The following is a 24,526-nucleotide window of genomic DNA, read 5'->3' on the forward strand; positions in this document are numbered from 1 at the left end:
AAGAAGAAAATGGTTAGCAACCTAACAGAGCAAGGAAAAAAACACTGAGCTATTAAGCACTTACCTTTTTTTCAAAAATGATATTGAATTTAGCTTCGTTGGCGCAAAAGTCGTACGCTCTCAACCTAGAAAGCGTGATAAGCTCAATAACGTTGTGCTTGTTCTCGGAGAGATTGCTGAAACACTGAAGCTTCTCAAAGCTCGCATCAAGAAGGAAGTTATGCTCGACGTTTACTGCAAAACAATGAGAATTAGTTAGTTTGCTTGTCGAACTTGGAAACACTCTTGTTACGAACAAAGATCAAGGTCTTACTAGCTTCTGAAGCAAAAACACCGATCTTCTTGGCCTCATAAAAGAAATACTGAGAGTCCCAATGCAGAATTTTCTTTGGGACGATGACCACACAGTTAAAATGTATTTTCCTCGCCTTAGAGAGGTAGTACATTTGGTCCTGACTCTTTTTTAGTCTATACAAGTGGACGAGCTCTTCTACAGATAGCTCGCCCAAGTCAACTATTTGGTACGCTATATACATGGCTACAATAATTATATACGAGTTCGCCGACAACTGAAGGGGAACGATACCAAACCGTTCCAAAATGTTGGCGATGAAGAAATGAGGGGGACATGAGGGTATCAGAGACCGCCACACAACTAGTGGGGGGATTTTTTCGAGAGAAGCCTCTCAGAGCCCTCAAGGGAAGTTGAGGTGCATAAAATTTAATTGTGCGCTCAATATCCTCAGCCCCAATTGAGGAACGCGGTTCCTTGCGGGGCCTATGAGCTAGAGATTTCTTCGACAAAGTAGTCTCAACGAAAGCATGGTCAGAAGAGTCCGCTGCATCGAGGTCTAAGCTCCGTACAACGAAGTCCTCAAAAACCTATGGGATTATGTCCCCGAGAACTGTTGAGCCTGCCAGAGAGTCAAACATGTGGTCTATATTGTGGCTGTTTGACAAAAACATAGTAATAGCTCGTCTCTGGGTACCTAAAACAGAAGCGAACAAGTGTCAAAGCTCGAAAATTCGGCGACCTATCCACACTTTGCTTTTAGTTCAAGCACTCTAGGTAGCGAGCTACTAAGATTCTGATGGCCACCTTCATAAACCCTCCTTAAACCCAAAATCGACAGAGACACTCAAAAAACCTTAAGAAAGCCCTAAAAAGCTTAATGTGGCCACGACAATGACCACTCTCAACCACAAAAGGCGTAAAAATAAATGGAGGGAAAAGAAGTCTTACCGAAGTGTAAAAGTGGAGGATATTCACCGGAAGAACGCCGTGAAGTCGAAAGAATAACGACGGAGTAAAAGCAGAGAAGGTCTGAGAATTTTTGCAAAGTGTGTAGTTTATGACATAAGTTGCTCGCTTTTATAGTGGTATGCATGGGAGACGAAGAGGCGGGATTCAACCATAACTGTCGATCTATAGTGAATCTTAGCTCTCCATTCGCCGAGCAATCCTAGCCATTAGACGTGGCCACGTGTCAATCATCCACGAAGGTCGCTCAATTGTCAGACTGCTCCAATTATAACATTCACCACACATCGCCTCGACTTTGCGCATAGACAGCTATAGTCACCCACGCACGACGAAAAGTAATTGCCGAAGGCTAAGGCATTTAATGCGACATGACCGTGTGGAAATTATACACATTTCATTTCAAATTCCGAATCTGTCAAGAATATCACAACAGAGAAAAGGTCAAGTGTTGATTACCGATGATGAGTCCGACTCATGAAACTCGGTCAGATCTTTCTTCAGCGCATAACCTTTCGAAGTCCGAGCTTGACATCAAATCAAGCATTTAGCCTTCGAAGCTCTAAACAAGCACTGAACACTAAGAGGTAGATGTTGTGTGTGATTTTTCCATCAAGCTCGAAAAAGTTATAGGTCAACAAGGTTATAGCCCAACCTAAAATCAGTCCGACTCAAACAATTGTCCAACCCAGTATAAACTCGTCGAGATATAGCTTGACCCTAGCATAAGCTAGTCGCGACCAATCTCGACAGTTGTTCAATCAGCCCATAGATAACCTCAGATCTCGGATATCTCGAAAGGGATTAGATCGATAGTAATCTTTGCGCAATCTCAATGCTCAATCGCAAAAATATCAAAGTTGCATTTCAATCTTAATTGTAATCCCTTTATTTTTCGCTATTTCCTTTGTACAAAATCTGTATATAAACCCTTTCCAACGAGGAGAAAAGGGATAGCAAATTGTTCTAGGAACACTATTGTAATGTCTCACAGCAAATACAAAAACAGTAGACATTGACTCAAGATTCAAACTTGCCAACCCACTTTAAAATTCTCTTGTACTATTTATTTTATTAACTTTGCATTTCATACATTACTGGTTATCTTTAATCACGCACACATCGGTTTCGATTCCGTCAAAGTCGATTGGATCCCTCTAGCTGGTGCAAAACTTGTATCAACATATTATATCCCCTATGATTATTAAAAACCCCTTAAAAAAAATCAAAAACTGCCCTAAAAATATTAAACACTCACAAAGATATCAAAAACCCTATTGTTTTAAATTAAGCGATCTTGCAAGAATAATAATTAATAAATAAACCCAATGAACAACGGATAGACAAAGTCATCTTGCATAAATTCACCATTCAATAATATAAGTCTCTTATTAAATAGTACAAACATGTGATTCACATTACAAAGTCATGATTGCTACTGCATCTACACAGAAAAAGGAAAAAAAAAAAAAAAAAAAAAGGAAGGTCTCAACAGTTATTCTCCAAATAAATTATAAAAGTTTCTGTCACAATGACCAGGACACAACAACCTGGCTAAACATGAGTCATTCATACAATATACTTTGTGTATGGATATCTTTCTCACTCAAAAACTGCAAAGACAAACCATCAACACCACGAAAAGATTTGCATGCAATGATATCAAATACAGTAACAATTTGTATTTTTTCTCATTCATGTTCATACTTTTGCAGCATTTCGAGAGTTAAAAGGGTCAGCGAGCTTCATACTGCAGGATTTGAGCTAGCATAACCGAGTGGCTGCCAATTTATTTCCAGATCTTAACGGATTTGTCATGACTGGCAGAGGCAACCATCCCGGTTAGCGGCGACTGCGATAGGGCTGATATCACACAATCATGTGCCGCAATTGTCATACACTTATTCTCGGTCATATTCCATAATTCCAATGACTGTAAAAGAAAAAGTTCACAACCATAAGATTAAAAAATACATCAATTGTCTTGACTGTTCACAAGTTTAGCTTCACAAGTTTTGTCGTGCAAGGGATATGTGTATCACAAAAAGGGAAAACGATTCAATTAGAAAAAAACTTGAGACCACCACAGCAGGAAAAGAAATGCAAGGCTGTATAGTTACTCAAAAAGATTTAGGTAGTTATACAATCATAACTCCAATCCAGTGAAACATCAAACAAAAGAAATGATTTCATTTTAGGGATATGTAAGCGTATCACAAAATGAACTACATCCCTAAGACTAAATGATTAATTAAAAAAAAATCAATGAATCTTCCGTAGATATTTTGAAGCTAGAAGAAACCACAAGTGAGAATTTATCATTACTAACTAAAATCAATATTGACATATTTCTATTAGCATAAGAAAAAGGATCACCTGGTAGCCTCCAATGACCATGAGAGTTGAATAGGTTGGATGAAAAACACAGGAATGATAGTTGTTGCCACTAAGCTCATGAATGCAGTCTCCCGAGGCCAATGACCACACTCTAACAGACTCTTGACTGACAGATGCCAAATAATCTCCATTTGTGTCCCAACAAATAGAATGTACCTCAGTGGTGTGTCCCTGAGAATCAAAAGATTGTGCTGCCTCATATAAGTAATCCAGACATACAAGCAAGTTGGGAAAACATATGATAATGGAAAGTATTTTTGGTTCTTGGTTCTTTCCAAATTCTCCAAACTTCAATAGTAATATTTATACCTTTAACGAGTGAGTCAGTCTGTCATTTTCAACATCAAAGACAGACACAGTATTTTCTGATGCTGCAGCCAATAGGTGTCCTAGCCTTGGCTGAAATCTCACTTGCACAGTACCTCCCTGTTCCATAAAGTGACAGATTTAGAAATGGCTTCGTATCTGATAGGACTTCATGGATTTTAAATAAAATAAAAAAATACATTAAAAATAAAAAATGAGAGTTTTAAGGCTAGCCTTGGAAATACGAGCACAAGAATACTGATTGATATTCCAGAAGCGAATCTCACTGTTACCATCACAAGAGCAGAAAAGATCATTCTTCTTCGGGTGGAAGTCAAGGGACATCACATGCGAGTTATGCCCCGCATAAGTCTGCAAGGAATAGCTTGGCTGCACAAGTAGCCCAAAATAAGTACCTCAGATGTTTGGACTAAAACATAATATTTGAAAGAGAAATGACATGGAAGCCATACTGAAAAAAGAATGCAAGAACAGATATATGTATTATAATGCAGAGAAATGGGAAACAGCATTTTGCAGAAGGAATACACAGAATAGTTGGGAGAAACAAAACTTGCAGGGCTCTCATATATTAGTCCTTTGCAGCATATTGTTTACTTTTGCCCAATGAATGACATTACACAAAACAGCAATGAAGATAGGGAATTTACTTTGGCAGCATCCCAGAGTCGCACTGTTTTATCGAATGATGATGTTGCCAGCTGAGTGGAATTTGGTCTGAAGCGAACATCAGTAATTATATGATTGTGTTCATCTGGAGTGCATTCACTTTGAAGAGTCTCCATGTTCCAAAGAACAACCTACTGACAAAAATAAAAATAAGCATCCACATCATTTACTTTCTTTTACAAGATTTTGAATATTCATAGTTCTTACACCCTTTTGGCCACTGAAATGAAAGATGAAAGATGAAACCTCAAACACATATAGATGCAGTGGCAAATTTTGCAAATAAAATGCGTCTAAAATGGCAATCAAAAGTCATTGATTGCATGATCAACTGGTCCTGGTTAAGCCTTTCAATAGTTTTGAGGTAGAGTTGGTTTGGATTACAAGTCAACTTGTAAAACCAAATGAATTCACAATGATACTTAAAACCTAAACAATTGTACTTTATGTGAAAGATATAATAAGGACAGTTTCCAGGCCTGGCAACATAGATAAAATGGTGGCAATGGCCTTCATTGACCAAATGGGTGGTACCCTGCCTGTGGTTATGATTGTCATTCTTTAATCCTTAATTTGTTAAACATTTATGCCTCACAACAATTAATATTTATTTTTATATGTCATAGGACAGGGAAAACAAATAATTCTGGACTTTATAATACAAAGTATTTACGTGCTTTGATAAACTAATGATTCTTTACATGGTCTCAGACTGCATGTTATTTGAAATTTATTTCATTCTTCCGGCTATACTAGAGATATTTTGACCCATATATTAAAAAATAAAGGCATGTATTATCATCCATAATTCTCCACCCAGTTAATATATGATTTCTTACTTGACTCAAGTCAAGAAAGAATAAATAAATAAAATAAAATTATTTATCCATGTAATATAACTTAACCAATATGATATATATAGTGAACCACAACTGCATTGGTGTTAGGAGTTAAAGATTTTGCTAACAAAATAATCCATATATTAGGAATAATTATATTTTCCCTATAGCTGATGCTTTGAATATGTATTCCTTGCATGATACAATGCATTATACCTTTTTGTCATGCCCGGCACTGGCCAATAACTTTCCATCTGAAGAGAAATGACAACATGTAACTTTGCTACTACTTTTACGTATTGAGCTAACTTCATTGAAGGAGAAACCTGAGAAGCAGAACAGAAAGCACTTGGTATTGTCAATTAAAACTGTTATCATTGCTAGAAGCATGAGATTAAATATTACCCTTGGAAGTTTCAGCTGCTTGTTCAGAAGGGTTCCGCTTCAATGTACCAAACAAATCCCTTCCATCTCCATCATCATGTGAGAGAAAAGATTCCACATTATCATCTAAGGAGCCAATGTCTCCAAAATGTTCCATATCTTCCTGCATTTATGTAAACATACACCTTAAAGAGCTTTATTTGGTCTACAACAAAAATCCAGTCAGGATATTTCAGCATAGAAATACATGTATAGGATAACGATTACACAGATGATAAATTTTACCAGCCACTTTACCAATAGTCAAATTACATCATACAGATTGGCAATGCATTGTATTCTGGATCACTAAATTTTGCAGTTTGGAACAAAGTATACCACATTAAAACAACGATTAGTAGAGTATATGCATTTTAGTTTGTCTACTTGTGGAATTCTCACTGGTGCAGAACACACCAGAAGATCAACCCCAATTCATGGTTAAATACTGCGATGATCAATGACCTGGAGTATCAAAGTTGAAGAATTTCACTAACATATTTCATAAGTTATCAACGATTGGGAAATATGAAGATGAATCAAAGAAACATTAACTATTTATTATTTTCTGGTTTCCAAAAATGAATTCAAGGGAGGGATAAGAAAATTTTACAAATTCAAAATTTTTCTTATCTTGCAAGCCCTGTGCACAAATATTATGTTGTTATGAGAAATATGGATTCAGACATATCCTTCACATCTCTAGTTTATGTATGTTATGAACTTGGATGTACATACCAGCTGGTTCGTAGATGATGCATGACCACCTGCTCCATCAGAACCATACATCATTAAACCTTTTGGCATGTTACTGACATGCTGCAAATTGCCTGATATAGCAACTCCATCACCAGGGGTATGAGTTGATGGAGTTGAAGGTTGAGAGTTTGGAGAAGGCCCAACTGTGTTTCCCGTACATGTACTGTTAGCAGCTCCAGAAGAAGACGGCCCTTTCCTTTTTCTGTTGTTCTGTTACACCACAGACATGCAATACTTATAAAACATTAAGCAAAAAGGAAAAAAAAAAAAAGGCCATCACAACTTCGTAACAGTAGTTCATATAGAATTTTATAACTGATGCAGGAAGGAATGGTGTTGAAACATAACACTCCCTGCAACAAAAACTGTTATACCGTATAATTCATAGTTTCTAATAATCAAAAGAATATTACAAGCTTCATTCTTTGTCAACAGAAGTAGACAGAACCTGCTGAGCTGCTTGTGTTTGCAAGGGATCTTGTTGTTGAGAGGAAGACTGTTGTATCTGTGGCAAATTCATCTGCTTAACATCAAAGTTTTGGACAAAAAAACATAATGAGTATCCCATAAGTGTCTCTGAGTTTGTTATCATGAACAAAAATAACATTCAGACTTGGGAAGAAATTCTTACTTTTGATGAAGTTGATTGCATTGGCGAACCTATAGATCCATCGTTTGCTATTGGTTGGCCATCTTTTGCATTTAAACTGCCTCTAGGTAATCCCCCAAACCTTCCCATATCTCCATAAATTGAATTACCAAGATTGCCTTGTGCCTGGGCCTGTGCTAGAAGCTGCTGTTGCTGCTGTGGTAAAAGCTGAAACTGATTTCCACCTGGTAGGAAAGGTTTCTGAACTTGTGCACCTAGATTTGGCCGAATTTGGTCAATGCCCTGTATCATTCAGCAAAGCCTTGGTTTAAAACAACCATCCAGATAGACTAATGAATCTCAAGAAAAGATGAAATCAAATCAGACTTACAGTTAACGGCCACCCCTTCAATGGAAGACCACCAACTCCAGGATTCAATCCTTGAGAAAGAATAGAAAGCAAAAAATTATAAAGATTTACTCAGAGACCTGACTAACAATAAATAATAAATCACATAATTGCATTTATATCATGGCAATAGTGTCCCAATGGAATCCAACTTGGAAAAAGGAAAAGGAAAAACATTATTCAAGATAAGCAGCTAATCGCCCACGTGGGTGCAAACTCAAAACTATTTTCTAAAGTACATTTCAGTACAAACTAGACTGAAATATGTTTTTATAGTCAAAGTTCATAAATCGTACTTGGAGCCTTAAATCTGACTAGAAAGAGCGAAAGGAAAGTTCCAAATCTAAGAAGGAAACGGAGAACTCTTTAGATCGAACTTTAATCCATCTTGGAAACAAGACTGAATTATGATGAAAACTGGTTATGCAACAGACCCACGCTCACCACCTTAAGTGACCACAACAACTCAATATACTCAATTTCCCAACAACAATCCAGCCAAGTAAACATACAAGAACAGATTAACAAGCATTAATGGAAATGAAGAAATATATATATTGATATTCAATGAAACAGTGAACTCAACAAGACTCAAGCAACCCAAATAAGCAAAATAACACCTGGTCTCCGAGGGCCAGTACCTCCCAGACACACCCACACGAATTTCCTGAATATCCCTCTACACACTCACATCCCTCTTTTATTCCTGACATTTTCAGATTCTCCTCTAACTAACTCTGCCACCTGTTACCTTAAGCAAATGCCCTTTTTTACCCCTTTCTTTTATACCATTGAGACACCTTGGGTCCATCAAATTATTACTATTATTATTTTTTATAGGAAAACGATAAAACTATATATTAAAAGGACAATGAGGTAGGTACATCAATGGACTAGAGATCCACCAAAATATCAAAAATCCAACAAGGGAGACAAATCTGTACAAGATAGAGACTAATTTGGAATTAGTCTTTTGGAGGTAATATGAGAATAAAACAATTTTTTCTTATCATGTTCATTTCAAATGACTTAATCACTGCTTTCAGTTTCCTAACCTTGATTAGGTCCAACTTCTACACATCTGTTACTTAGTAGAGATAGAGACAGTTGCTGAATTTTACAAGTTTTCAGCAAACAAGCAGAAAAGACAGATTGAAATCGAACTTAACAATCAATCAGACCCTATAGTTTTGTAAATATTTATTTATTAAATAATTTTGGCTAATTTTATTTTCCTATCGGTGTTGTATGGCTATGGTGGCTTTCAACTTTTTGTTGGCACATAAGTTCTTTCAACAGCCTCTTTGGTGTTCCACTAACTATTTTACAAAACATAGATAAGAATATTATAAAGGAAAAGGTATTTTTACCTGTGTTTCCTAATCCAGGTTTTGATTGCATGATTCCCTGACCATAAAGCGAAGAAGGATCCATAGGCATAGATCTTTGAGAGGCACCCAGGTTCATTTCACCTTTGATGTCCTAAAATACAAGAATGCCAGCTTAGTAAAATTCACAGCAACATAAAATATGAAAAAATAGCACCTAACATAGCAACATGTTGTCTAAGTAGTTACAGGGGTCTGTTGAGATCGTGCCTGAATTTGCTGCAGTGCTGCAGTCACACTTCCATGATTTCCTGGAACCAGCTGACTGTGGCACAAAGAGAAGAAGAGAATAAAAAACCCACAGGGATTATATAGACAAATAAAGTGAAGCTAATCAGATAATTTTAGTAGAACGTTTACCTAGGATGATTTGTAGCTGATTTCAGAAGGGCCATTCTAGCATCAAGAAGTGGTTGGGATGTCTCCGAACCAACTGAATTTCCCATTGAATTTGTGTGTTTCATACGTTCTTCATACATTTTTGCAGCCAACGCACTAGCATTTGACTGCCCTACCATTCCTTCAGAATTTACAGCACTTACCGGCCCACCAAGAGAAGGATGATTTGGATTCCTTTGTTGCATCTGATCTTGACGCATTAATTGCAACTGCTGCATTTGCATCTGTTGCTGCTCTTTTGCTTTGACTTGTTGTGCCTACATGCCAATTGATAGAAGGAACAACAGAAAGAGAAAGTCAAGCTACCAAAAGTTGCTAATAGCAGGTAATACCACTAATAGCCACTGAAATAAATGAAGCCACCTCTATATATGAGGCAGCAGCCTCAGAATGCTTCTCGTTTGTCCTGGCGATAAATATGTCCCAGAAAACAGACCACCATTCAAAAAGAAACCCTCCAGGAGCATCAATTGCTGCATACATAAGTTAACTGCTATAAAAAATTCTTGTTCAAACACCCCTTCAAAATAATCCAACCAAATTATACACTACACTGAAGTACCAGTCAAGTAAGCACAAAAAAGGTATCAAATTGCCTTTTTAGAATATTTCAGAAATTCATGTAAATCTTAAACAGAAGAACACCACAACTTAAGAGAAATGCTATATAAAGAAAAAGTCCACACCACAAACCTACACAGATTACCATTAATACGGGAAAACTTAATTTTTTTATTTTATATAAAAATTGTAAGATGAATTATTTATTCAAAAAGCAATTCAACTAACTAAACTAACATCACAAGTCAACAAGAAACATACTTTTACTGGAACATATATTACCTACTGGATCCGGGGCAACTTTCCCTTCAGTCATGAAGGACTTTGCAGTAGAATGCAATTTTTTCTTCACCAAGTAATCATAAATGTACACATCAAGCCTAACAATACAACAAACCAAAATAACAATAAGATCTCCCTTGCATAAAGCAATTCAAACATGCAACAAACGTAATTATTAAACTATACATACATCTTGTCCGCTTCCCAATTACTGCTTTGCTGCGCCATCCTTTCAGTCCAACCAAACAAAAATAACTCCTGAAAATTGAACTAATCAAAATTCAATTTCACAATTACAAACTTATTAATCAAATTCAAACTGCTCAAAACTACAATTATTTAATTTTCAATTCGCGAACTCAATTTCATAAATCTCACCCACAGAATTCAAATTCAGATTTCATAATATCTACGAATTATACAACGAATCCTACAGTTAACTGAAGGAAAACAAGAAATTAAATAAAAACTTAAAAATTTAACCTCAAATTCAATAACTTAGATGGATCAAAGCCAACATTACCAAATCTTAAGCTTTCGTCAACAACGATCTCAGCTGATCGAGCATTGCTCCTGCAGTGAACAAATTCATCAAAATTATAAAATGAAGAACTAATAATTGAATAATTCATAACTAATATTTAAAATTTACTCACGAAACTAGACGATATGTGATCCAAGAAGAGAAAAAAATAAAAATTCGAGCTGGAGAGTAATTCAACTATGAGCTGAGTAACAGCCGGAAGCTAAACAGCACAGAAAAGGAGAGAGTTTGAACGAGTTCTCAAGTTTGGTTCGGATCCGAAGCTGATGGTTTGAAAAACGAGGCTGATGTTCGGGATCCGAAGCTGAGGTTTAGGCGGGCCTAACCAGTGACAACTGTGGTTTCTCAGTACAAGCAGGCTTGTAATTTGATGGATTTAATTGTGGGCGTCCGATTATGGGGTCCACAGCCGTATTTTGGAGCACGCCACGTTGGATGTCGGCCCTCTTCTGATTTGCAAAAACAAATTTCTTAGCCATGTTTGGCTTATTATTTTTATCCATATTCTCAATCCTATTCTCTAAATAATATTTGGCACATTATTCCAAAAATATTATCTTATTTTTTTAATTACTTTTAGACCTCATAAGGTTATTAATTTTATTAAATACACCCTAAAAAAAGTTTAAAAATTATCAAAAACACCCCCGCAACCCATACTTNTAACAAAAACATTAAAAATATTTAGGGGTATTTAATTGAATTAACAAATTTAGGGGGTTTAAAAAATGTTGAATAAAGTTGAATAATATTGTGAGTTTTTGGGTATTTTACTGTTTAACTTTTTTGGGAATACTAAAAGTAGTATTCCCAAAATCCAACCAAACGAAGCCTTTGATATTGTTAGGAGTTTTATGTATTTTTAGATTTATTTTGTAACTTTCGAAGAGAATTTTGATAATTTTTCTAAAATTATATTATTGTTAATTTTTTATTAATTGACATATACAGTAAAACCTCTCTATAAATAGTGATACTCTATATAGGAATAAACTCTATATAGTCATAAAAAAAAATTATTCTCAATTTGAGATAGTTATAAACAAGAATAAATTCTACATTTTAATAAGTTATAATTTTTATAATGCCCGTCTTAAGAAAAGTTGCCTCCATATAGTAATAATTATCTTTATATTACAAAAAAAAATATATGTTATATTACATTAAAAGTTTAAGATAAAATAAAATATTTATCTAAAGTTGTTTGAGATAATGATTTATACTTTAGAGTTGTTATTACATCTTTTAACTTGCAAGTAGATTACTCACTAGCATGAATATCTTCTTGTTGAAGCCAAATATTTCTAGTTTCTCAAGTATGTTTAGAGTTTCTTGGCACAAAATTTTTTGTATTTCCGTATTATCATCTTCATGATTATTTTTTTTTTCTTCTTATTTAATTGTAGTAATAATTTTTCTTTAGTTAAAGTATACATGATTTATTACTTATTTGGATGATTGAGAAATACATTAATATCGATTCGATTAGTGTAATGAAGTTGTCGAATTTGATCACTAAAATCTACAATGACTCTTTGATTCTTCTCATTTACTTCATTTATAACTTGCAATTCATCGACATCAAAGATCATAATTTGGTAATGATTAAAACAACTGACAATAATATGTGATTTCACATCAATTTGCTACATAATTTTGGAATGATTAAAACAATTGACAATAGTATGTGGCTTCACATCAATTTGTTACATAATTTTATAATAATTAAAACAATTGGCAATAGTTTGTAGCTTCACATCAATTTGACCATGCAGCAACTGTATTTATAAATTTTGTCAAGGACACTTATCTTTGTTGGTTTCAAGACACGATCTTTTATCGGTTTCAAAAGTAGACAATTGAAGCGTTGAATTAAAATCTTAATAGTATTAAAATATTAATGGAAATCATATTTTACTACTAAAACATGAATTATATAGGAATTTTTGTTATCATACCTCTATTAAGTTATAATTTCCTCGTAGTAATAAAATTAATGAATCTCACCATTATAACTATAAAGAGGTTTTATTGTAATAATAAGTTGACTTTTTATTTCATTTTTCAAGTCATTTAATGGCAATTCACTTTGTGTTCAAGACTTTATATGCAAATGTAAATATTATTCATAGAATAAAAACTAAAATTGTAAAAAATTGACATGGATGAATTGACAGCTAATCAAAGTTGATGAAAAATTACTTTACCTAAGTGGAGACAGTTACCCTGGCGGCCACGCTGTCTTCGCATGCATGAAATTGTATCTTGCCAATAACAAACCTACACTTGGCAATTCTGTAAATAAGATCCTTAATTTATTTAAGTGATTGGCAGTAAACAACATGAAGAAAAAGCTAATAAAAAAATACATAATATAATAATCAATCAAGTACTCAACAACTACTAATTTTGTCCATAGTGGATTAAACTAACCATTGCGTTTTGTACTTTTTGCTAAGATATTTTGACGTCAAAATTTACTTAAATGACCCTGCTTAACGTTCAAACTAAAAAAGCAACTCATTGTGAGACCCATTAGTTAAGAAGACGAGTGATGCTATTGTCCCCACATTTTGTCTTTTAAGACCCCACTTTTAAGTTTACCCCATTAAAATATTTTAATATATTAAATGTTTTTATAAACCTCACTCATTTCTAAAATTACCCATTTATTTATATTTTTAATATTTTTTATGCTTCTTATTTTGAATATAATGTTTAGAGATTAAATCCATTTACATGTGTTTTTAGTTCCAAGGTTATATGAATAATAATTAAGAAATTTACTAAGAAAGAAATTGTAATTAAAAATTTAATAATAATTAAGGTCTATAGAGATAAAATATGGGGGGTCAATAGTGTCACTCAAAGAAGATTCTTCAACATTATTTTAGCCAAATATACCCTCAATCATGCAACATAAATTTCGCAAAGGCCACATCAGTATAAACTTTTGTGATTTGTGTGTTTGAGTTAGCTTACGCGTACCTCAACTAATCTTTTAAGACTTTGAAGTGAACGATTGAATAAATCCTTTTAATAATCACTCTTATTAGTGTTTATTATACTTGAACTCAAGAATCTATATTATATCTATTTTTTCTTTTATTATCAACCCACCTAATGGTGGTTTAAAACTACAAAATAAATTTCCTCATAAGTTGGCTTAAATCCTAGACAATTTTATCTCTTTTAATTATTTGTTTATTCTTTTATCCTTAGCCTCCTATATAAAAGTAGGAGCTGCCAACTTATTTGGCATGCTTCTCATTAATTCATTTATCTGATGCAATTGACTCACCCTTCGCCTAGAGTATTAGAGAGTAAAATAAAATAAATTGTTCTGGTCGTGGGTTAACATTAATTATAATTCTGTTTTATTTAAAAACAGATAAATGTATAGTCTAAATGAGATATCTAGATATGTTTTATGTGATTGTTCAATATAATTCATTATAATAATATGGGTAGATGATTAGTATGTGCTTGGGCCTTTAATGGATTTCAAGGTTTTTTGGGCCTTTTATGGGAGAGCCCAATTAACCAATATTAAAATTGGCTATATCTCTTTCCAAACCATCAAAACAACTAAACCCATTATAAGTCGTTGTTCAGTGCACTATTTTTTGAAAACTTGTCGTTTCCTCGGTAAGGAATTCAAGAATCAGAAATTATGACACAAACAAGTTTGCCTATAACTTTTAATTATTGATTCTATATTCTATAATTTATGAGTTGATCTTTTGGCATATTGTTACTTATGATGAGATTATATTTTTATTGTTTGATTAAATGTTGATAGAAGTCACAAATAATTTTCTTACATTTCTTTCATAAAATTGTAGAATGCAAAGCCTTTAGTCGTCCGTCATTGTCCAGGTATTTACAAAACCTTCTAACACCATTGATCCATCTCTTAAACTCCGAACACAACCACCATATCAATTTAACAACCTAAACATTAAAAACAACATTTTTCTTCCATATACAATAAAGATTTTTAAACTTTCATTGGAGATCAGCGCTTAACGAAAGACTGTAAAGCTTGTTTGTTAGGTCACTGCAGTTGCCACTTTATGTACTTCCTTTGCTATTTTGCACTCCTCTTTTATAACTAATTTATTTGCCATCCTTTGTTGCTCTTTGCTTTTTACAATAATGTTTTACTTATAATTGAGTCATACAAACAGATAAAAATTACATAAAATTTATGTAAAATGACTATTATATCTTTTATTTGTTGTTTGTTAATATAACTCAATTGTAAACATAGCATTACTCTTGCTTCTATTAAAGAAAATCTTTCTCAATTGTTGTTCCTACATACAATAGCTAAGTTTTGGCTGGGAGCAACACCTTTAAATCAGGGTTTTCTTTTACCATTTTGTCCTATTTTCGTGTGTCTACTATTCTGCATTCACCCACTTTAATTTTATGCAATTATCAGATTTTATTAATTATTTTAGTTTCAAAATTGTCTTGGATTCAAATTCTTCAACATTAATTGTTTGGATTATTTTTCAAACAATTCTTCTTTCGCAATTCATTAGATATTCGCATGCCAAACCTTAATTTTCATAATTTATTTTTTGATAACCGGGATGTATGGACTAATTTACGCGCATTTCAACTAATTCTCATAGTCCATTGAACACTCTATAAATCCAAAGGACCAGATAAACCACAATATATTGTGTTAAGTGACCCTAAGGTTTGAAACCAGAAACTCAAGGAAATGAGTAAACCCTCTTGCCACCATACTACCCCCTTGAGGTGGAAAATTAAATCAATTTCCATAATTATGGCTTCGGTTTTTTTTTGCTTTATAGCACTGGTGAAAAAAAAAATGATTATTTCAAATATTTATTTATAAAAATAAAAAATAATTTATTTATTTATAAGAAATAAAAAAATAACGTCTCTTTATTTATTTACTTAAAAAAAAAAGAATGGATATTCAAATATTTATTTATAGAAGAAATAATGAAACTATAATTTTATTTATTTACCATCAAAATAAAAAATATGCCTTAATTTAATTATTTTTTCATAAAAAATAAGAAAAATGAAATTTTACTACAACTATTTATTTCTTAAGAAAATATTGTAAAAAAAATTGTTCTGAGAAGCAAGAAAATGAAAGAAAATCACCAAGAAAGCAGAGAGAAAATTGAGTCTGTTATTGATGTTTTCTGGATACAAAATACACAATAAAAGTGCAATTTAATTTTTATATACAACTTGACTACTTGAGTGCCTGCTCGAACTAATTATCCCACTTACTAACATGCCTTTAGCACGTAGTGGTGATGCAGAATAACTCAGTCTGAGCAACCAAGTAACTAACACCAAACAGCTGGAACTTGTATACACTAACAAAAATACATTAAAACTACGAGTGTGGAAAATGACAGCTTAAGAAAACACAGAGAAAATAAATCCCTAATTAAATATCGATGTAATGTTTAGATATCTTAAAACTGAAAGGTTGTTAAGTGTTAAAAACCCTGATATATCGTGAAATAGACGCACGAACGTTCATATAATCTTCTTGTTACTTAATAATGGATGCAAAAAACTATTTCAAAAACACAAAAACAGAATTGCTCAATTGCCAAATTCCCAATTTCTCATTCTCACGCCTATATTATTTAAACTTAAACCATTTATATTAAAATCATAATTTTACAATTTTATGTTTTTCTTAATAATAATTATTGTTGGATATTTTTATGTCATATGTATTTGGAGTTAAATACATTTTGGTCCTTGAGGTTTCGCTTAAATAACCAAGGTCCAGTAGAATCTTATAGTGACAGTTAGTGCTTGTAAGATAGCAGCTATATATATATATATATTTCAAAAAGTCTAAAATACCCCTATATTTTGTTTTTGTAAATGAAATTAAAGATGAATAGAATTATAAAAAAAATAAAACAAACTGCTAACTGAGAATTTTGGTAAAAACTTAGAACAACTCCATTAATTATAGGAAAACAAAAATTAACAAATTAAGGGTATTTACTAAAAATTCAAAAAGCCGATACCTGATAAGGACTTAAATATTGCTATCAGTTCTACTGGACCTTATATGGTTAGGCCATACCTCAGGAACCGAAATGGATTTAACTATTTGTATCACTGAGGGTTATAATTTGATTGAATGACCACTTGACCTTGACCGTCTAACTTATAAAAATAACCATTTAGCCATACCATTTATGACTTTATGAAAAATGACCATCTGATTCTACATCCTTAAATGGTTTTCGGCAAGCTTTAGCACCATCTCAGTGATCTCACATAGGGGAGAAATCGAGTTGAGTCGAGTTGAGTATTTGACTACTCGAGCTCTACTCGAATGCTACTTTACCGAGTTCTAATTCTAGCTCGAGCTTAATCGAGTTCAAACTCGATACCTTAAATGGATACTCGAGCTCGCATTCAAGCTCGGTTAATCGAGCTTTGGAGCTCGAGTTGGTAAAAAAAATGTGAAAAAAAAACTAGTAGACCAAAATTAAAATTTTAAGTTATGGACTCATAAGCAATCCTTGTGTTGGTGTATCTTGTGTGGGCACTGGTGCTCCACTTTATCTAGGTTCTCTTAACAGTCTATAGAGTGTTGAAATGTGTTTGCTCCACAACTTGAACAAAACATATTATTTAAAAATACTTGAAGAAATTAATGGTCAATGGTTGTCACTTTTGTCTAATAAGCCATGTACTTGTGTAATTGTTAAAAGATGAACCATTTTCGGTTGAAGGAGCGGTCACCGTGGCGGTGGAAGAAGGATATTGCGGTGAGTGTGATGATGTTCTCTGAAACAGATAAGAGAATGATCGTTGTAGTGACAAGAACTATTGCTGCAGCGAGCGTTACTTCATGAAGAGATAGTAATGTTCATGTTTTCTTTTGGACAGCAGTTTAAAGTGGTTAAGGATGTTAAAACTAACAACCTGTTTCAAATCGTGATGGAGTTATTTAGAGTTATCTCTTTGGATAATTTATATATGTGTAAGTTGTGTTAAACTTTGTATTAAGTACATATTCTGAAAGTTGTAACTGAAGTATTTTAAGTTGAATACAATTCCTCTTTTATTCAATTAGTTTATCTCTTTTCTTTAAGCGTAAACAAACTATTTTTTGCTTCCAATTCTAACAATTAGTATCAAAGCGGTGTTCTTAAGGGATTTGTGAAGTAGAAAAAGAAATTTGTGAAAAAGCTTGAGTTGTATAATGGCATCATCAAGTAAATCATTGCCTCCAGTTCCTGTCTTTACAGGAGTTCTTTACCACATATGGGTGGTGAAGATGAAGGGATTTTTGCAAGCTGCGGATTTATGGGAAGTCACCAAAACAGAAGGAGAACTTCCTGAAGAGCCTAAGGATCCAACAGTCGCTCGGTTGCAATTGTATAAAGCAGAGAGTAGGAAAAAGGCAAGGGCTTTTTTGTATCTGCATTCGGTTGTTGCCGATTCAATATTTGTGAAGATTGTGGCCTGCACTACCGCCAAGGAAATTTGAGATAAGTTGTAGGAGGAATATAAAGGTTCCAAGAAGACACAGAACATGAAGATAATAACTCTAAAGAGGCAGCTTGAGAATTTAAGGATGGAGGAGATAGGGAGTGTTTCATAGTATTCAGATAGATTGGTGAAGGTTGTGAATCAGATAAGAATCTTGGGATAAGATCTTTCCGAAGAGAAGATAGTGGAGAAAGTTCTGGTGAGTGTGCCAGAGAAGTTTGAATCCAAAATTTCTTCACTTGAGGATTCAAGGGACATTAAGTCCAAGATAGTGGCTGAATTGATGAGTGCTCTTGAAGCACAAGAATAAAGGAGGAAGATGAGAGGTGAGATTGGTTTGGAGACTGCTCTATAATCAAAGGCAGAAATTTCGTCTCATGTTCAGAGAGATGGAAAAAAGCCTGGATTTAGTTTTGGGAAAGGCAAATTTGATGCCAAGAAGAAAGGAAGAGGTTAGCTCTATTGTAATTGTTGCAAGAAACATCATCATTCAAAAGCTGAGTGCACGTACAAGAAGAAAACATCACCAAAAACATGTTGGTACTACAACCGTCCATGCCATTTTAAGAAGGATTGCTACCGCAAGAAGAATCAATAAATGCAATATCAACTTGTTCAGCAACAACAACAAGCAAATGTTGTTGAGGGTGATTAGAATGAGGAGCAATTATTTACTGCCTTATTAGCGAATACCAAGGATCAATTTGATTCTTGGTTTATTGATAGTGGATGTACCTCACTAACTTGGAGGATATGAAAGGTATGGTGAGGTTGGGAAATGGAGAGCGAGTTCCAATCCAAGGGAAAGGTATCGTAGCCGTTCCAACAATTAAAGGTACTAAATTGATTCCTGAAGTTCTCTTTGTGCCTAATTTAGATCAAAACTTATTAAGTGTTGGTCAATTAATGCAAAGAGGTTATATGCTTGAATTTGCAAATGATGTATGTAAAATAAAGGATTCAAATGGTGTGGAGTTCATGTGTGTGCCTATGAAGAATAGAAGTTTTGTAGTGAATTGGAATTCTAGTGATAAAAATGCCTTAAGTAGTAGATTAGAAAATGAATCTTGGTTATGGCATAAGAGGTTGGGACATTACAACCTCAACTCCATTAAATTGGTTAAAGAGAAGAAAACAGTGATTGATTTACCAACCATAGAAGTTAGTGATGTAATATGTGAGAGTTGTTAATTAGGAAAGCAAAATAGAATGCCTTTTCCAAAATTTTCAACTTGGAGAGCCAATAAGAAATTGCAATTGGTTCATTCCGATTTGTGTGGACCAATGAAGACACCTTCCCTAAATGGAAATAAATACTTCCTTTTATTTATTGATACAAGAATGATATGGATTTATTTCTTGAAATTGAAGTCTAATGTCTTTGCAGTGTTCAAGAATTTTAAGGCAATAGTTGAGACTCAAAGTGGTGTGCCTTTGAGAAGTTTGAGAACTGACAATGGCAAGGAGTATTTCTCTATCGAGTTTGATTTGTTTTGTGTAGATTTTGGAGTCTAGCGTCAATTTACGGTAAGATACTCTCCACAACAAAATGGAGTGGCTGAGAGGAAGAATAGAACCGTAATGGAGAGGACGAGATGTTTGCTAGCTAAGAAGAAAATGCCTAAAGGTTTTTGGGCTGAAGCCGCAGGTACAATGGTGTATTTGTTGAATAGGTTACCAACCAAGGTTGTGAGGGAGATGACCCCGTTTGAAGCTTGGTGTGGGATGAAACCAACACTAAAACATACAAGAGAGTTTGGTTGTGTGTGTTATGTGAAAGTACCAGATGTGAAAAAAAAGTAAACTTGATGAAAAGGCGAAGAAAGAAGTGTTTGTCGAGTATAGTAGCCAAGCCAAGGGCTATAGAGTCTATGACCTAATTTTTTTAAAAAAAAATTCAGTTAGTAGGGATGTTATGTTTGATGAAGGAGCATCTTGGAATTGGAGGATTAAAGATGAAAATAATGTTGTGACTTCCTTGAAAAAAGAATGTGTAGAAAATGAGAGAATAGATGAAGTAGTCGTGAGGGGTACTAGGTCTCTTGAAGATGTTTATCAAAGGTGTAGTAGTGTAGTGTTAGAACCAGCATCATATGAAGAAGCAAGTAAAATAGAGGGCTGGAGAGATGAAGTGGAGATTGAAATAGCAATGATAGAAAAAAAAAAACAAGACGTGGGAGCTTGTAGATGCACTGAATGGTAAGAAAAATAATTGGTGTAAAGTGGGTTTATAGAACTAAGTTGACTCCTGATGGAACCATTAAAAAATTAAAGGCTAGATTAGTGGTTAAAGGGTATGCTCAAATGGCGGGTATAGACTACTTTGACACGTTTCACCGGTGGCAAGGTTAGACACAGTTAGATTAATTTTTGCATTGGCTGCCCAAAGGAAGTGGGAGATACTACACTTGGATGTCAAGTCGACGTTTCTAAGTGGCTGGCTTGAGGAGGAGATATATGTTTCTCAATCGGAAGGATTTGAGGTACAGGGAAGTGAAGAAAATGTTTACAAGTTGCATAAAGCCCTTTATGGGTTGAAACAAGCACCAAGGGCTTGGTACAACAAGATTGATTCCTAGTTTGTGGCTCAAGGATTCATGATGAGCCAAAATGATGCAACATTGTATGTCAAGGAAGATAGAGGAACTATAATTGTTTCTCTGTATGTTGATGATTTGTTGATTATGGGAAATGTTAAAAAGAAAATTGAAGACTTTAAGAGAAGTGTGATGAAGGAGTTTGAAATGAGTGATTTGGGAAAATGAATTATTTCCTAGGTCTTGAAGTAAGTCAAGAGAAGGATGACATTTTCATATGTCAAAAGAAATATGCTCAAGGGATTTTGAAGAAATTTAAAATGGAGAATTGTAAATCTATAGCAACTCCCCAGCCATTAAATTTGAAGCTTGTGAAAGTTGATGGAGAAAAGAATGCGGATGGAAAAAAATTATAGAAGCCTTGTTGGAAGTTTAATGTACTTGACAGCAACAAGGCCATATATTATGTTTTCCACTAACCTTTTGTCTAGATTTATTCAGGAACCAAGTGAAGAACATTTCACAACAGGAAAAAGAGTTATAAGATACTTGAAGGGGACAAGAGACCAAGGCATTTGGTTTAAAAGAGTTGAGGAGGAGAAGTTGACAGGTTATGTTGATAGTGATTGGGCTGGAAGTGCAGATGACATGAAGAACACCACTGGTTTTTGTTTCACTTTTGGGTCTAGGGTGTTTTGTTGGTGTTTAAGAAAGAAAGAGATTGTGGCTCAAAGCACAGTAGAGGCTAAATATGTTGCAGTAGTAGTAGCTACAAACCAAGCCTTGTGGATAAGGAAACTAGGGGTGAGCACAGGTAGCGGGTAGAACCGGAACCGGGGGGTAGAATCGGAACCGAAACCAGAACCTACCTGGAACCGGTACTGTGCAGGTAGGTTCAGGTTCCAATTTTTTGGAACTGATACTGTGCGATTCCAGTTCCGGTTCCGGTTCTTGTGTGTGGAGGAACCGGAACCGGAATTGAAACCTGTAAAAAGGGTACCCTGTTTGGAACCTGTAGGGGGTACCTGATTTGAAATTGATTTTTGGAACATGTTTTGGAATCTGTTTGGAACCTGTTTTAGAACTTGGACTACAATGAAATATTTGTGAAATGTGAATAATGAAGGGTTTCTATTATTTTACATATAAAAAAATTTAAAATAGAAAAAGTTAAATTTTTAGAATAACCTAATTAAATAAATATACGAATACAATTATATATAAATTACACCATATTAAAAGCTTTAATATATTATAATACATTAATATTAAAGTTTTGATTAATTAAGTGAATAATTGGAATTATGATCCAATTAAAAGTGTTTTACATTTTTAATGTTATTAAAAGAATTATTTTTGAATAAAATAGTATATTTGATTGAGTAATAATATATTTAGTTATTTACTTCAATTATCAAGTTCTAAGTATATCTATAATAAATTAGTAATTAATTAATTATATATGATAAATTGATAAACATTAATAAATTTAATTACTAGTTAAATATCATACTTAATCAATTATAACATTACATTATAGTTAAATGATTACTTAATTAATTATAATTTTATAACATTACTTAATTGATTTATAGTATAATTAATTATAGCATTACATTAATTGATTACTACTTAATTAATTGACTTATAAGTTATAACATAATTAAATAGTTAATTAATTGACTTATAATTAGAAATTTAATTAATTATAGCATTACGTTATAGATTTATAGTATAATTACTTAATCAATTATAACATTTTATTATAAACATTAGTACAAACTTAATTAAATGATTAAAAATTTAATTAATTATAATATTACATTAAAAATTTATAGTATGATTACTTAATAGTTAATTCACTATAACATTACATTATAGTATGATTATATAATTAATTATAACATTACATAATTAAATAATTACTTAATTGATTATGATATTATATTATAAATATTAGTAATTACTAATTTACTACATAAACATTAGCATAATACTTAATTAAATGATTAGAAATTTAATTAATTACAACATTACATTATAAATTTATAGTACGATTATGTAATTAATTGTAACATTACATTATAATTAAATGATTATTTAATTAATTATAATATTCTATTATAAACAAATTAATTATAATATTATATTAAAGACTTATAGTATGATTACTTAATTCATTGTAACATTTCACTATTTCATTATAGTATGATTAGTTGATTACATAATTAATTATAACATTACATAATTAAATGATTATTTAATTGATTATGACATTATATTATAAACATTAATTATAACATTACATTATAAACAAATTATTACTTAATTAAATGATTAGAAATTTAATTAATTAAATATTATATTATAGTTAAATAATTACTTAATTAAATTATAACATTATTACATTACATTATATTATGATCACTTAATTAATTATAGTATTACATAGTTAAATGATTACTTAATTAGTTATAAATTTATAACATCACATTATAAACATTAGTAATTTACTACATTATTATTTATTACATTACTTAATTAAATGATTAAAATCTTAATTAATTATAATATAACATTAAAGATCTATAATCTGATTACTTAATTTACTATAACATTACATTATATTATGATCAAAATAATTAATTATAACATTACATAATTAAATGATTACTTAATTAATTATGAGTTATGATATTATGTTTTAAACATTAGTAATTGCTAATTTACTATATAAACATTAGCACAATACTTAATTAAATGATTAGAAATTTAATTAATTATAACATTACCTTATAAACATTTCATTATAAACATTAATTAAGCATTACATTATAGTTAAATAATTACTCAATTAAATTATAATATTATTATATTACATTATATTATGATCACTTACTTAATTATAGCATTACATAGTTAAATAATTACATAATTAGTTATAAATTTATAACATTACATTATAAACATTAGTAATTTACTATATTATTACATTGTTTAATTAAACGATTAAAAATTTAATTAATTATAACATTACCTTATATATTTATAATATGATTACTTAATCAATTATAACATTCCATTATAAACATTAGTATATTAATTAAATGATTTGAAATTTAATTAATTATAATATTAAATTATAAATTTATAGTATGATTACTTAATTCATTATAACATTACATTATGTATTATGTATGATCATATAATTAATATAACATTATATAATTAAATGATTACTTAATTGATTATGACATTATATTATAAACATTAGTAATTTACTAATTTACACAATACTTAATTAAATGATTAGAATTTTATTAATTATAACATTACATTATAAATTTATGGAATGATTACTTAATTAATTATAACATTCTATTATAAACAATATTACAATACTTAATTAAATGATTAACAATTTAATTAATTATAATTAAACCCTAAACCCAAATAGTATATTTGTTAGGGGTGTATTTGTAAACTTTTAAGGTATTTTTATCATTTTTTAAACTAATAGGGGGGTAATTGATTTTTTACAGGGTACCCCGGAAAGGAACCGGAACCTGCATTTTAGGTTTCGGTTCCTTGAATTGAAAAACCTGCACTATGCGG

At 32.2% G+C, this 24,526-nt stretch overlaps 1 protein-coding gene across 4 annotated transcripts; it reads right to left on the bottom strand.

Moving 5' to 3' along the window:
• Positions 1-2,603: 2,603 nt before the first annotated feature.
• LOC116125505 (transcriptional corepressor LEUNIG_HOMOLOG) lies at positions 2,604-11,104 on the bottom strand. 4 transcript variants are annotated; one of them, XM_031411220.1, is made up of 19 exons: positions 10,960-11,102; positions 10,827-10,876; positions 10,494-10,561; positions 10,304-10,401; positions 9,824-9,933; positions 9,422-9,717; positions 9,251-9,326; positions 9,044-9,155; positions 7,656-7,705; positions 7,307-7,567; positions 7,124-7,198; positions 6,655-6,885; positions 5,899-6,040; positions 5,710-5,819; positions 4,636-4,785; positions 4,199-4,354; positions 3,968-4,084; positions 3,638-3,829; positions 2,604-3,194 (listed from the first exon to the last, which is right to left on the bottom strand). In XM_031411220.1, exons 3-19 carry the CDS (start codon positions 10,529-10,531, stop codon positions 3,051-3,053), a joined length of 2,358 nt encoding a protein of 785 aa, XP_031267080.1. In that variant the 5' UTR covers positions 10,532-10,561; positions 10,827-10,876; positions 10,960-11,102; the 3' UTR covers positions 2,604-3,050. The 4 variants fall into 4 exon arrangements, with proteins under 4 accessions (XP_031267080.1, XP_031267084.1, XP_031267096.1 ...); XM_031411224.1 differs by having other exon boundaries at positions 7,124-7,195; positions 10,960-11,101; XM_031411227.1 differs by having other exon boundaries at positions 3,051-3,194; positions 9,272-9,326; positions 10,960-11,104.
• Between the last annotated feature and the right edge of the window lie 13,422 nt (positions 11,105-24,526).

This window comes from Pistacia vera, unplaced genomic scaffold (assembly GCF_008641045.1).
Source record: "Pistacia vera cultivar Batoury unplaced genomic scaffold, PisVer_v2 Contig104, whole genome shotgun sequence".
In the NCBI taxonomy this organism is placed as follows: Eukaryota; Viridiplantae; Streptophyta; class Magnoliopsida; order Sapindales; family Anacardiaceae; genus Pistacia; species Pistacia vera.

Bases quoted from the DNA above. Each gene is read 5' to 3' on its own strand.
- LOC116125505 (XM_031411220.1), bottom strand. From the start codon at position 10,531: ATGGCGCAGCAAAGCAGTAATTGGGAAGCGGACAAGAT. The intron at 9,718-9,823 runs GTGGCTTCATTT...ATTGGCATGTAG, and splicing joins CTGCTGCCTCATATATAGAG to GCACAACAAGTCAAAGCAAA. The intron at 6,886-7,123 runs GTTCTGTCTACT...GTGGTGTAACAG, and splicing joins AAACACAAGCAGCTCAGCAG to AACAACAGAAAAAGGAAAGG.